Source organism: Monodon monoceros, unplaced genomic scaffold (genome assembly GCF_005190385.1).
Source record: "Monodon monoceros isolate NGI ecotype Baffin Bay Population unplaced genomic scaffold, NGI_Narwhal_1 Super_Scaffold_19, whole genome shotgun sequence".
NCBI lineage: Eukaryota > Metazoa > Chordata > Mammalia > Artiodactyla > Monodontidae > Monodon > Monodon monoceros.
Genome location: NW_021703775.1, coordinates 689,079 through 703,753, shown reverse-complemented (window position 1 = coordinate 703,753; position 14,675 = coordinate 689,079). Strand labels below are relative to the sequence as shown.

Below are 14,675 nucleotides of genomic sequence, written 5' to 3'. Positions count from 1 at the left end.
TTAAGCATTGAGATGGCCTCTGTAAAAATCAACTCAAAAAGGGTTTGACTGCTTCCCTCACATCCTGGTCTGCACACCTTACCAAGGCAGGTGGTCACTAAATGTGGCTATCCCCAGAATGATGCCCTCTGCCACTTGCCGGGTAATGATCAGGATGAACAGTTGGCAGTTCCTTAAAAAGTTAAACATATACTTACCACAGAGCCCAGCAATTTCCCCTCCTAGGTCTGTACCCTAGAGAAATAAAAACTTATGTCCACACAAAACTCTGGATGTGAATGTTTATAGTGGCTCTATTCATAATTACCCCAAAACTCGAAACGAACCCAAATGTCCTGCAGTTGGTGAATGGATAAATAACGGCACATCCGTACAATGAGTATCAGTTAGTGATGAAAGGGAACAAATTATTGACAAATGAGACAACCTGAACGAATCTCAAAGGCATTTTGCTGAGGAAAAGAAACCTGTCTCAAAAGGTTTGTTTCCATTTATATGACATTCATGAATGACAAAGTGATAGTGATGAAGAACAGATGACGGTTGTCAGAGATTAGGGATGGGAGGCGTGTCAGCCACGATGGGGTGGGGTGAGGGTAATGAAACTATTCTGTGGACTGATTATGCCCGTGATTACAAGAGTCTGTACATGTATTAAAATTCAAAGAACTGTATGCCAAAAGAAAATATTACCATATGTTAATTGAAAAAATAAAAGGTGGGGAGGACTTCAAAAATGCCAAATTTCTTATTCCTTTTTTTTTTTTTTTGCGGTACGCGGGCCTGTCACTGTTGTGGCCTCTCCCGTTGTGGAGCACAGGCTCCGGACGCGCAGGCCCAGCGGCCATGGCTCACGGGCCCAGCCGCTCCGTGGCACGTGGGATCTTCCCGGACCGGGGCACAAACCCGCATTCCCTGCATCGGCAGGCAGACTCCCAACCACTGTGCCCCCAGGGAAGCCCTCTTATTCCTTTTTCTATTGAGCTATAATTGACATATAACGTTAGTTTCAGGTGTACAATATAATGATTTGATATTTGTATGTATTGCGAAATGATCATCACAATAAGTCTAGTAAATATCCATCATTTTTTCCGTGTGATGAGAACTTTTAAGATCGACTCTCTCAGCAACTTTCAAGTATACAGTAGAGTCTTATTAACTGTAGTCACCATGCTGCGCACAACATCCCCCAGACTTATTTGCTTCATAAATCAGAGTTTGTACTTTTCGACCCCCTTCACCCATCTTGCCCACTCCCACACCCTGCCTCTGCCACACCAATCTCTTCTCTGTATCTGTGAGTTCAGTTGTTTGGGGGTTTTTTTGGTTTTGTTTTATAAAATGTCAAAAATGTCCAAAGTTTGACCAAAATGTCCATTTTATAAAAGACAAAGAAAGACTGTGGAAATGTTCCAGATTAAAGAAACCTAAAGAGATGTGACAATTAAATGCAAAACCTGATTCTAGCCTGGATCTCATACTGGAAGGGAAAATAAAATGCTATAACGTCCTTGATGTTAATAGATACAACAAAAGCCCTGTAGTCTTAGTTCTAAGTTTCCTCAAAACCCAGAAGAAAATGACCAGTGATCTTAGGTTCTGTCCTGCTGATCGGTTTCTGTATCAATTAATTCCTAGATTCAATTAAGTCTGCATGCAGTGCAGTGCATGAATATATATACAAGGCAATGGACTAGATGGAGAGGGGGCAACAGAAAGTCCTCTTTTTCTCCAAAAGGTGCTCAAAGTCTCGAGTTTCACCAACACTACCTGCCAACGCATTTAGTCACTCTTCCTTAACGGTATTCACTGCCACGTAAACATTGAGAACTTTGGTGGCCTTTAGGAATTACTCGTGATTTTTCTAAAAAGCTGTCTGAGGCTGTTTTTCTAGTCCCGAGGAAAGTCACTCATTTTACAACCCCGCCCAGTGTCCAGATTTACGGGCATTTTCCGAAGCCAGCTCACTGCAGGACGATCCTTTCCCCAAGCTGGCGAACTTCATCCCACGACCTGCGTCAGGGCGTCACAAGTGACAAGTGACAGCCAGTGCCAGGCTGGTGGCTCACGGAGCGGAGGGGAGGCACCGGCTGCGGCAGCACGTCTTTGCCCCGACCATCCTGGCGCCGCCCGTCCCCCCCGTCCCCAGGCCGCCTCCCTCCCCCGGCCAGCGTCCCCACACTCGGGCCTGTTTCCTCAGTCCCGCTCAAAGAAAGAGCTACCGGGACTACTCACCGTCCAGGAGGAGGGCCGGTGTCCAGGCTGCCAGGCGGGACAGCGCTCCTGCTCTGCGGTCACCCACTCGCCTCAGGAACAGCTGCGCCTCGTCCCCTAGGCCACCTGCAGCCGCAGGGCACAGCCACGCGCCCGTTCCGAGGCTAAGGGCGTCTGGGGGAACTGAGGGGGGCTGAAGGGACACCTGAGGGCACAGGAAAAGGACAGGAGATAAGACAGGTGAGGGACAGCTGAAGCACAGGTGAGGGACAGGAGAGGGAACAGGATATGGGACAGCTAAGGGGACAGATGACTGGACAGGAGACTAGGGCGGCCTCCTGAGCGCGCGCGGCCAGACAGCGCCCGATCCTCCCAGGAGGGGCCGGGACCCCCACTGCCCCAGTGGCGCGCCGGGCCCCGCCCACGGGCCCGACATGCCACGCCACGCCCCCTCGCGGGTCGGCCCGGGGGCGAGGCGGAGCGCGCGGGGAGCCACCTCCCGAGGCGGAAGCGGAAGCGCCGCCGGGCCGCGGCCTTGGAGACGCGGGGGCGGGGCCAGCGGAGAAGCGCGACCTTTGACCCGCGGCGGGGCTCCGTGGGAGTCAGCGGGCGGAAGTGCGGGCTGCGGGTGGCCATGGAGGTAACGCGGGGGCCCGGGGGCCGAGGGACCACCGCCCCTCCCCGCCTGCCTCCCCGCCTGCCCTCCCCGCCCGCCGGGGTCCGCACAGCCGCATGTGACCGGCTGGCTTTCGTTGTGTTTTGCAGGAGCCTGTTCACGACGGGGTGGCCTCGCCGGCCGCTCCTGGGACCGGGAAATCCAAGGTGAAGAGACGCTGGAGCGGCGGGGTCTTGCCGGGAGGGGAGGGGGCTCCCTGGGGGACAACTTTCCTCCGGGCTCTCGGCCTGAGCTGTCACGGTCACGCGTTTAGTCTCTCCTCTCGGAACTCCCCGGTGTGACGCCTGAGTTCGTCTCTTTGCCGCCCGGCTCAGCGCTGCTGAGAGATTCCGCAAGTTCCCAACGTTAGATGAAGCCGTCTGGCTTGTGAGGTCCGAGCGGGGGGCGGGCGTCGCGGTCTCGGCTCTGCCTGCGCCTCCGCTGATGTGAGCGATGTGAGCACAGGTCACCGCTGGGGCCCTGAACGGGCGCCCAGGAGATGGGGACTTGCTGCCGAGGTTTATTGTTTCAAGCTGACTTTGAGACACTCGCCCAAACACTCGACTGCATTGAAGCTTCACGGTAACCGTGAGATGAATAATGTGGTTATGCCAGCTTTATGCCTAAGAAAACTGAGCCCGCAGGGGTTAAGGAACTTTCCCTGATTTTTAGGTAAAGCCTAAACGCACCCTGATTCATCTTATCGCTGTAATTAGGCTTACGTGTTTTCATGTGGCCAGAGACTCCTTTCAGCCTTGAATAGGACGAAGCAATTTTACAGATCTAAGGAACTTTACGTAGAATTAGTCGCAGTTCCCTAATTTTGCAATTAAATCAAAATCTAGAAAGTGTCTTAACCTGTAACAAGGATATCTGTAACGTAAGAGGATACATGCGATTTTCTCTACATTTCATAATAGTTGCCGAGCTAGTAATTATTGAGTGAAACTTGCATTTGCTAATCTTAAAAAATGTGGTGCTTGGTTGACATAAAGATCTATTCAGTAGGATGTTTTCTATTTTTAGGCAGACTTTATGTTTCTTTTTTGTGGTATAGTAGAAACATGAATTCTTCCTAATTGGTCACGTCACTGACTCTTCCAGCTGGAAACATTGCCCAAGGAGGAGCTTATCAAGTTTGCCAAGAAGCAGATGATGCTAATACAGAAAGCTAAATCAAGATGTGCAGGTATTGGGTTGGAAGTGTTCATCTTGACCGCAATCTTGTTTAATCAGGGTTACAACTCTTAGTTTTGTAATAGTACATTGGCTTGTTTTGTTTATCAGCGAATCCAATAATACTAGCCTAGTGGAATCTGTTATTACTTAGCATTGTAAACTTTGCTTCTGATATTTCTTATTATCTCATATCCCTAAACTGCAGTTACCTTTGAATTAATAAAGTCAGGGAGGAGGATTTTAAAAACAGTTTGTTAAAGTTCAGCACTTTTTTTTTCCTCATGTGGATCGTATATTCTTCTGAGTAAAGCATTTTTTCCTAGAGTTGCCAGTTGAAGTGTTAGAGACATGAAGTTCTGAGCCCAAGGAAGTAAGAAGAGGCCCCAAGTAAAGTAGTAAAAGATTTCTTTTCCTGGAATTTTGAAATATATTTATTTACTGAAGTTGGTTGATTGCCTACTCAGTTTCCCTTTCTTTATATTCCAAAAAGACAAAGATATTAGTATCCTTTTTTAATATGTGTAGGTGAGCTCTTGAATTTTCAGTAACTTAACTGCCCTGCCTAAAAGCCAAGACTTATTTACTACTAGAAAAGGTCAAACTGTGTTTCTGGAGGTTGGATCAGCTTATGATAAGAGAGTAATTTATTTGGAAAGATGTTCTAGGCTCCAGACCTAGACATGAGTTGATGAAATAGATTAACATGTATGTTTAATACGAGGTTAGTTGTTGCTTTAAGATTATACAGTAAGAAGTTATTTACAGCTGAAATAATGTCTGGGATTTGCTTCAAAAATATCAGGATGCATAAGACAAGAGGGGAAGGAGGAAATGAATACAGGTTGGGATGAAACAAGGTTGGTCATGTAGTAATTATTAAACCAAGATGATGGAGCATAGAGATTAATCGCACTATTTTCTCTGGGTTTTTTTAATTTGTTTGGAGTTTTCCATAATAAAAAGGAAAATAAAAGGTAATGCTGGGTGAACTTAGTGCTTTCTCAGCATATCTGCTGCTTCTTAAATGTATTCTAATTTATAGTGATTTTTTTTAAGAATGTACTTATCACTTGAGCCAGTAATTATTTTCTTCATTTCTGAACTAGTATCTTCTTATTTTTTTAATTGTTTAGAATTGGAGAAAGAAATTGAAGAATTGAGATCGAAAGCTGTTGCTGGAGGAACTGATGATATTGTTAAGGTAATGAAACAGTTGTAGTATTGCTTTAATTTTCACTTCTTTACTTAGAGGAGATGCCTGATGATAAGTCGGATTTCCTTGAGGGCTGTCAGCCTGCTTGAGCACTCTCTGGCTTCCGTGCCTTTTGTTCCACTTCCTCTCTGCCCTTGGTTCCACTCTTCACCTTTCTGGTTGACTGTAAAAAGAGAGGTGAATGACCTCTGCGTCCCTTTCTGTTCTGAAGTGGTATTACTTTCTGTCCTTTCATCCTTTACACACTGTAATTATGGTTATTCCTTCAGTCTCAGGCCTGCTGTTCCCTCTCCCTATCAGAAAACCCAGCCACGCTCAGGACTTTGATGATTCTCTCCATTCCCATGGTTCTTTGTTAAACACATCATGTCTTACTTGCTAACCGTACTTACCTTGATAACCCGTAACTGGGCTCTCGTTCTCTTTTACTTCTACATACTCTCGTCAGATGATAGAATGTTGTTTTTATATTGTTATTCCCTGTTTAAGATCCTGAGTTGCTCATTCTTACTTATGTGCCCTTAATGTAATTAAATGCTTTTCCTTCCCCCACTTGGCCTACCTTCTTTAAAGTTTTTTTGCTTTTCAAAGCTCTGCAGAAATTTTTTTCCTTGCTTTTGCATGTTTGTAATTTGAGTCATAGTATCTATCTATTCTTTGATTATATGTTATCTTAGTGTCCCAACTTGTGAGCCATGCACAATTGAGGGACTCTCATGAAGCTACTACCAGGAGTCTTTAAATCGCTGCGCATACCTTGCACTACCATTTTGTTCTTCATTTAGCTAGAACAGTGTATGAATCCTGAATGGTGTGCACAAATACCATTTGGATTCGTAATGCGCCGATTGGTTGAAGCATTACTGAATTCGTAATGGTTTTGTTTATTTGGTCACTATGTATTTCCCTGATTAGTAATAGCAAAAGTACAACTCCATGTAGTTAAAGAGCTCTGACTGTGGAGCCAGACCACCTGATTCACATCTTCAGACCCCTGCTGTGCCACACACCAGCTGTGCCACACACCAGCTGTGTGACCACGGCTACGTTTCTTAACTTCCTTCTCTTCCTTCATCTGTAGACTAGGGATAATAATAAGGCCTACTTTCATAGAGTTGTATTATGAGTTAGTACATACAGTACGTAGAGCTGGATCTGTCACATAAGTACTCAATGGTTTTATTATTACCATGTATTATTTGGGGGATATTTTCTACACACATGTATACATACATACATCCATGCACACCCGCACTGAAAAGGAGGTTTTTGTATTTGAAAAGAGCACTGCAGAGATTCTGTTCTAATTTTGCATCAGTTAACTCTTGGCCCTTAAAATACTTTTCATGCTGTTGCATTTCAGAATATTCAAATATCTGTCCCTTATTTCCTCCTTATCAATGTATTCTCCCCTTCTGTCAAAACTACTACTAAAAATTTAAGGGTAGAAAATTTCTCTCAGTTAGCTAACTTTACCTTTCAGGTTATTAATTTAATATTAAAGCATGTTATCCTGACCACTCAAGTCTCAGAAAGTAAAGGTTGGTAAAATTAAATGAGAATGAAATCTTTGGTTTCCAGTGCTAATGAGAAAATTACATTGGGGAGTGATTGGCGGAGCTGTGCATCAGGTATTCAGTTGCTGTAAGTAAGTTTTCTGTTTTAGGAAAATCATATACTGCAATGTGATATGTCCTCTGCACCTCTGGAAAAGGGAAAAGACTTTCTTGCTATGTTTTATCTCTTCACTGGGAAAAGGACGCTGGAAAAACATGGTTTTGAATACAGAATTTTCTGTCCTTCATAAAAATGTATGGCTTTTTACAAGTTTTAGTTATTAAAATTTCTGATAGCCATCTTCTAGTGCATTGAAATACATCTAAAGTTTTATTGCAAACCTGGCATATTTGACTTTTAAAAAAGAGGAATAAAAACCCATATTTTCCATGTCAAAATTTGAGGTGTATGGTATTACAGTGAACTTATATGCTGCTTCCAAATGCAAGAGGAAGGTAAAAATTGCATGTCAAGATGGGGAATTTCTAGTACGTATCACTTACTGTTTTCTCTTTGCTGGAATCAAATTTGTATTTCCTAGAAAATAACTGTCCATTTGTGCCTCTACTCTTTAAGGATATTTATAGCTGTTTTCAGATAATGTCCTCTGTATATCTCCTAAAATTATTAATGTTTTCAGGCTTCCCCTGATAATTTACCAAACAGGAGTTTACATTGCAATACTATGCTATGTGAAAAAACTAATTTTAAAACTAAAATTGTTTTAACAAAAGTAATATATGCTCATGATTTAGAAATAGTACTAACAACTAAATAATTTATAATTCTAAATAGCTTATGGAAATTATCTCTGTATTTCTGAACAATATGCTTATACTGCTTTTCTTTGATTTATCCCTTGGTGAGACACTTAGCTATTAACTTCCTGTTACAACAGATGAAAATTTAGCTATCTTTCACAGTGACTCCTACTTTCCAACTGGTCAAACAGATCAAATAATCGTTTATATTTTTTTCTGGACACCTGCCTCCTAAAGCCTTCTGTCCTGTGCTAATTTGGTCTGGTTGTTCTCCAGGTCTGCTGTGGTTTTCCTGGAGTTGGCCTTTTGCCATGATCCAATGAATTATACTGCTTTCATATGTTGGCCCCCCCACCCCGTTTGCTGGGTCACAGGTCATTCACTTTCTTGGTTAACCTCATTTTGGTAGAGCATGTCCTTCTCCAGCTTCCTAAGAACAGATGCATAGGAGGAAAATTTTTGTGTCATCTTGTATTTAAAAGTGGCTTTATTCTACTCTCATGTTTGAATAATAGCTATAACTTGGTATAGAACTCTAAATATTTTCTACATCTGCTTTGTTTTTGTATTTTCGAACAACAGAGTTTTTCTTTATTATTTCACAAAAGAAGTTCAGAGGCAGTTCTGGAGTGATAGTTGACTAAGGTTTCTTTAGGATTTTATCTCGGTTTTAATGTTTAAGATTAACTTTATCTAAATTCACAGTGAAATGGGTCTGTGATTTTCCTATCTGTAGAGTCCTTGCATAATGTTATCAAGTTATGCCAGTTGTGTAGAATAACTTGAGAATTCTTCTTGCTTTTTGTTTTGTCTGAAAAAATTCATATGTAATTGGGATAATCTGTTCTTTGAAAGCTTGATAGAACTCACCTATAAAACTATCTATTCCTCCTGTTTTCTTTGGTGGACAATTTTAAACCACTAGTTTGATTTTTAAGTAGTAATAGTATTGATGATGCTTTTTTATTTTTTATTTATTTTTTTTTTTGGTGGTACGCAGGCCTCTCACTGTTGTGGCCTCTCCCGTTGCGGAGCACAGGCTCCGGACGCACAGGCTCAGCGGCCATGGCTCACGGACCCAGCCGCTCCGCAGCATGTGGGATCTTCCCAGACCGGGGCACGAACCCGTGTCCCCTGCATCGGCAGGTGGACTCTCAACCACTGCACCACCAGGGAAGCCCGATGATGCTTTTTAATTTTTTTTCTTGAGTTACATTTTTCTAGGAAGTTTTATGCATACCATTTTACTTTTCAGTATGATTGGCAGATTAATAATCATAATATTTTTCTTAAGTGTATAATCTGTAATTTATATATAGATAGGTTCCCCTGTTATTCATAATATTGTTTGTGACTTCTGTCTTCTCTTGATCAGTCTTACAAGAAGTCTATTTTGTTAGCTTTTTTCAAAGAACTGACTCTTGGCTGTTCTATTTTCCACTTCATTAACTTCCTTTCCTGCTTCATTTCTACAGGAGGTAAACTTCTCTGGGGTAGGGGGGACACTGGTGATTTCTTGCCCATTATTCTAAGCACTCCTGATTGAGATTGTCAGTCAATCCGATTTTTGAACCTGACTCTCCAGTTCCTGAGCATTTAGTTTTCTTATTAGTGTTTGCCAGCTTCTCATGTGTTTCCCTGCACAAGCCCTTAGGTTATAGCCTTCTTGTTCTTTCTAAGTCACGTCTTCCATGTCCTCCACTTTCAGTTTTCCAAAGTTATATTGAAATTTCTCATACCCTTATGTCTTTTCTCCTTTTTACTTTGCTCTTATGTATATAGCTTTTTAAATATTCTTACTTTAGCATGGTTTGGAAAAGGTGAGGAGGTAATTATGCATGAAGTCAATCCACCATTTTTAACCTCAGGCAAACAAATCATCCTGTTCCAAAACAGGCATTGACCATACGTCTGGATGCTATGCTTTTGGAAAAAGCAGAGACTGAGCAACAGTGTGTTTCTTTGAAGAAGGAAAATATTAAAATGAAGCAAGAGGTTGAGGTAAAGCAACATTTTATTTTTTTTTGCTTTTTATTAACTTACATAGTATAGTTATGCATTTTAGAGCCAAGACCTTAAAAAGCATCTGATCTGATTTTAACTGTAATATTTACAGACAAGGAAACAGATTGATATTTAAAAAGAAAAATAACTGAAATCACCCAACTACTTAGAGACAGAGCTAACATTTACTTGTTCCATTGTGTAATCTTCATTTTAGTTGTAATATTCTTTAATAAAAATGGGAAAAAATACCTATTTTATAAAAAATTACCTATTTAAATAAGTTGATTGTCACACATACTCTAAATGTTATCTAAAAGAAAGAGAGAGAGAGAGAGAAAGAAAAAGAAAAGAAAAAGAAGAAGGAAAGAAAAGAAAAAAGAAAGGAAAGAAAGTTGTGTATTCAGTTCTGGGATATTCAACTGTCTTTTGGGTCTGTGCTAATTTTCTCCCAAAAGCTGTATTACTCTATTCAGGAGATATTCATTAAAGCCTATGACTTAATACAACTTACATAATTTATTACCATTTAAAGGAAAATTAAATTCAGAGATTTCCTAGCTTTTAGTTATTTCTTTGAGTAACCTATTTAGTACTACTTAAGGTAGTCAGAGCTTCTAAGCAGAATTCTTGGAATCTCAGTATCATATTTCTTTATGTACATTTCTGCTCATTTCTTCTTTTATGAGCCTATGTCTAATATTTTTCCTGAGGGCAGGGGTTTGTTTTATCTTAAATAATTTTTGTGTGCTTACTTTTACAGGATTCTGCAACTAAGTTGGAAGATGTGCGCGAGGAGTTTGAACAATCGCAAAGAAACTATGTGAAAGAAATGGAAAATTTGAAAAATGAATTAATGGCAGTACATTCCAAATACAGTAACGATAAAGCTGGTTGGCAAAAGGAACTGGAAGAAGCATCAAAAAAACAATTAGAGCTTTCAGAACAAATCAAATTTCAGAGTGATTCTGAAGATAATGTTAAAAAACTACAGGAAGAGATCCAGAAAATTAAGCCGGCCTTTGAGGAGCAGATTTTATGTCTGCAAAAGCAGTTAGAAGTTGCCACAAATGAAAAGGAGCGAGAAATTACTCATCTCCAAGGAGTCATTGAGGCTAATTCTCAGCAGTACCAAAAAGAAATTAATAGTTTGCAAGAGGAACTTTTACAGTTGAAATCTACACACCAAGAAGAGGTGAAAGAATTGAAGTGCCAAATTGAAGCATCTGCTAAAGAACACGAAGCAGAAGTAAGTCATTTAAACCAGCTGAAGGAGAACTTAGTCAGGCAGTGTGAGGCAAACGAGAAGAACCTTCAGGAGAAATATGAATGTGAATTAGAAAACGCAAACCAGGAAAATCAAATGTGTTCTTTGCTCTTACAGGAAGACACTCTTGTAGAACAAGCAGTAAATGAAAAAGTCAAACACTTAGAAGATGCCCTAAAAGAACTGAAGTCTCAACATAGCATCTTAAAAGATGAGTTAACTTACATGAATAATCTTAAATTAAAACTTGAAATTGACGCCCAGCATACAAAGGATGAGTTTTTTCACGAACGGGAAGATTTAGAGTTTAAAATTAATGAATTACTACTAGCTAAAGAAGAACAGGGGTGTGTAGTTGAAAAATTAAAATCTGAGCTAGAAGATTCAAATAAACAATTTCGCTGTACCGTAGAACAACATAACAAAGAAGTACAGAGTCTAAAGGAACAACATCAAAAAGAAATATCAGAACTAAATGAGGCATTATTGTCAGGTTCAGAAAAAGAAAAATTAACATTGATGTTTGAAATACAGGGTCTTAAGGAACAGTGTGAAAACCTACAACAAGAAAAGCAAGAAGCAATTTTAAATTATGAGAGTTTACGAGAGATTATGGAAATTTTACAAGCAGAGTTGGGGGAATCTGCTGGAAAAATAAGTCAAGAGTTTGAATCAATGAAGCAGCAGCAAGCATCTGATGTTAATGAACTTCAGCAGAAGCTCAGAATTGCATTTAATGAAAAAGATGCTCTTCTTGAAACCATGAATCGTCTCCAGAGAGAAAATGAAAAGTTATTAACACAGCAACAAATTGTACCAGAACTTGAAAATACCATAAAGAACCTTCAAGAAAAGAATGAAGTATATTTAGTTAGTCTCAGTCAGAGAGATACCATGTTACAAGAATTTGAAGCAAAGATAAGTTCTCTTACTGAGGAAAAAGATGATCTCATAAGTAAAATTAAAGGTTCTCATGAAGAGGTGGAGACTGTCTATCACAGACGTGAAAGGGGAGAAAGGTTTATTGTAGGACCCGGGGAGAAAGTGGAGCAGACTACCCAGTGCAACAGTGAGCTAGAACAAAAGGTAAATGAATTAACAGCACAACTAGAAGAAACCTTAAAAGAAAAGGATCAAAATGACGAAAAACTGGAAAAGCTTACGGCTCAGTTGAAAACTCTCTCTGAAGACCAGGAAGCAGTGTCATCTGAAGTGAAGTCTCTTCATGAGGAAAACAGTAGACTGAGTTCAGAAAAGAACCAGTTGAGCAGGGATTTGGAATCTCTCCTATCTCAAAAAGAAGGAGATTTTATGCTGAAGGAGCAGATTTCTGAATTAGAAAAGAAACTTCAGTTAACAGTTGAAGAAAGAGATAAGATAAATAAACTTTTGGAAAATGAGCAACTTCAGAAGTTATTTGTCAGAGCTCAGTTGTGTGGTTTTCTTGAACAAATGGAGTCAAAAGTTTCAGAAAAAAGTGAAGAACAAGATGTTGTAAGTGTCCTACAAGCTGTAGGTGAATCCTTAGCTAAAATAAATGAAGAAAAACACAACTTGGTCTTCCAGTATGGTAAAAGGGTAGCAGAGTTAGAAAAAGAGATTAAGTTCCTCCAAGAAGAGAATGTGATTCAATGTGAGGAACTTAGGTCTTTACTAAGAGACCATGAGCTAGAGAAAGCTCTCTTAAGGAAAGAGTTAGAAGAAACCCTCTTGGAAAAAGAGGCCCTGCAGTCTGATCTTCTAGAAATGAAGAATGCTAATGAACAAACAAGGCTTGAAAATCAGAATCTCCTAATTCAAGTTGAAGAATTATCTCAAAAAGTATGTAGTAAAAATGAAAACCATAATGAAAAAGAAAAATATTTTATAAAGGAACTTGAAAACCTAAGGCCATTACTAGAACAAAAAGAATCAGAATTGCAAGATGTGAGAGCAGAGTTGATATCATTAAAGGTACTATTAATTTGCATTTTATTGATTTTAAAATACTTAGTTCTAGTCATAGACTCTAGAAAATATATATATTATTGCACTTTGAAGTCAGAAGTAAATTTTTAGCACTTAAGATCACATGCATATTTCTGAAAGTACATGAAACATTTTCACATCACACCTTATCACATTGATCACTTTTTGGTTTTAGACCATTTTAGAATTTTGTTTTTATATAAGATTAGATGATTAGGGGGTTAAATGTTAAAATTGTATAATTAGTTACCAGCAAAGCTACAAGTAAACATGGAAAAATTTGAATTTCATCCTGTGTGGTATGCATATTAACTTAAAGAGCACTGTTGAGCAGAAATGCAGGCTAAAGTGGTATTTAATTTTAGCCAGAAATTTAGGGTTTTTTCCCCAGATCATGACAGCATAAACTATAATCATCGTTAATCTTTCCTTATTGCATTATGTAGTTGATATCTGTTGGGTGGTTCGTCTTGGCCTTGGATATTGCTGTTTTTTATAGTAAAATACATGACCTATACTATGTTTATAGTAAAAAGCATCATGCTACATGCATGATAAGGTCAGAATTACCTGGTCTATCAAGGGAAGAGAAAGACTGTTCACCAAATTGCTTTTTGTATGAATTCTCTTTGATAATGATTTTTTTCATGCTTAACATGACGGCCAGTACATCATGGGGAATGCAGTGATTGTCTTTGTTTTTCCTATAAAATCTAGGATTCCTTAGAGAAATCACCTTCTGTAGAAAGTGATCAACCTTCAGTAAAAGAGTTTGAAGAAAAAATAGGTAACTATGGTTTTGCATATGTTGTCACAGTTAATTACACAGATTCTTCTTAGTGTTAGAATAGATTGGGAAGTACTGTCACCAATTAATGAGTTGTTAAAAACATGAGTAGCTCTCTCTTCCTGATGCCGCCACTCTTGCCCCGCTGCCATCTGCTTGCCTTCCCTTTCAAAACTCTCACTTTCTATTGTTTAATCCAAAGGAGTGATGTGATTCCATTTATAAATGGTTCCATGATTGGTTTTGGATTTTTCATGCATTTAGCAAACTTATTTGAATGCCCAACTACCTAGGCACTGGTAATAGGAAGGGGGTTAAGATACACACCACGCAGACCGTGTCTTCAAAGAACTCACTGCAAGAAGGGGCTGTTACTGCAGTACTTCAGGGTGTGGACAAGGTACGCTGGTGACAGTACAGGAAAACATGATTAACTGCTCGTTTTGAGTTAGGAAAAACATCACAGAATAGGCTGTACTTGTGTGTTGAAGAATGAGAAATTTGACACGAGAAGAAAGGTACTGCAGCAGGAGGAAACAGCAGGTGCTTGTACGTTAACATCCATGACGTCCAGGAGCCTCCCAGGAAATTCTGGAGAGGCAGGAGTCTGAGCATGAAAGGGCTGCTGTGTTGTGCAGAAGAGCTGGGACTTCCCCATACCCATCTATTCCTCAGAGTAACATTAGGAGGTAGCTCTTTTATTCCCATTTTAAGATGGAGAAACAAAAAAGTGTTATGTGATGTACCCATAATTCCCCAGTTTAATGCCCAGTGGGATTGGTGGGGGAGAGGGGACAGGTGGTTGAAAGAATTTGGAATGACCCACAGTTTTCTGTAATGGATGACTGGGGAAGGTTGGGTTAGGGGAGAGCATGAGTTCAGTTTTAGACAAATGAAACTTAATTACCACCCCAACTGGAGATGTCGAGTAGGCTACTGACTGTGCAAATCTGGAGTTATGGGGAGAGGGTTAGACCAGACAAGACTCCATGCTTAACACAGTGGGCATTAAAAGCCATGAGGTTGAGATCCCAAGGAAGTGAGCGTAGGAAAAAAAGACGAGGACC

General features: G+C 40.1%; 1 protein-coding gene across 3 annotated transcripts in view; it reads left to right on the top strand.

Annotated features, from left to right (window-relative positions):
- Window positions 1-2,806: 2,806 nt before the first annotated feature.
- Window positions 2,807-14,675, top strand: part of GCC2 (GRIP and coiled-coil domain containing 2) — a 33,817-nt gene continuing 21,948 nt past the window's right edge. For 2 of the 3 annotated variants that reach the window (XR_003794874.1, XM_029231773.1), the window contains exons 1-7: window positions 2,807-2,857; window positions 2,983-3,039; window positions 3,977-4,061; window positions 5,185-5,252; window positions 9,479-9,583; window positions 10,350-12,806; window positions 13,539-13,608. Coding sequence is in view for 2 of the 3 variants with exons in the window: in XM_029231773.1 (XP_029087606.1) it covers window positions 2,852-2,857; window positions 2,983-3,039; window positions 3,977-4,061; window positions 5,185-5,252; window positions 9,479-9,583; window positions 10,350-12,806; window positions 13,539-13,608 (2,848 nt within the window). In the remaining variant the exon portion in view is untranslated. Of the gene's footprint in view, window positions 2,858-2,982; window positions 3,040-3,976; window positions 4,062-4,374; window positions 4,439-5,184; window positions 5,253-9,478; window positions 9,584-10,349; window positions 12,807-13,538; window positions 13,609-14,675 lie in introns of those variants that run through there. The other variant, XM_029231774.1, reaches the window with a different exon arrangement.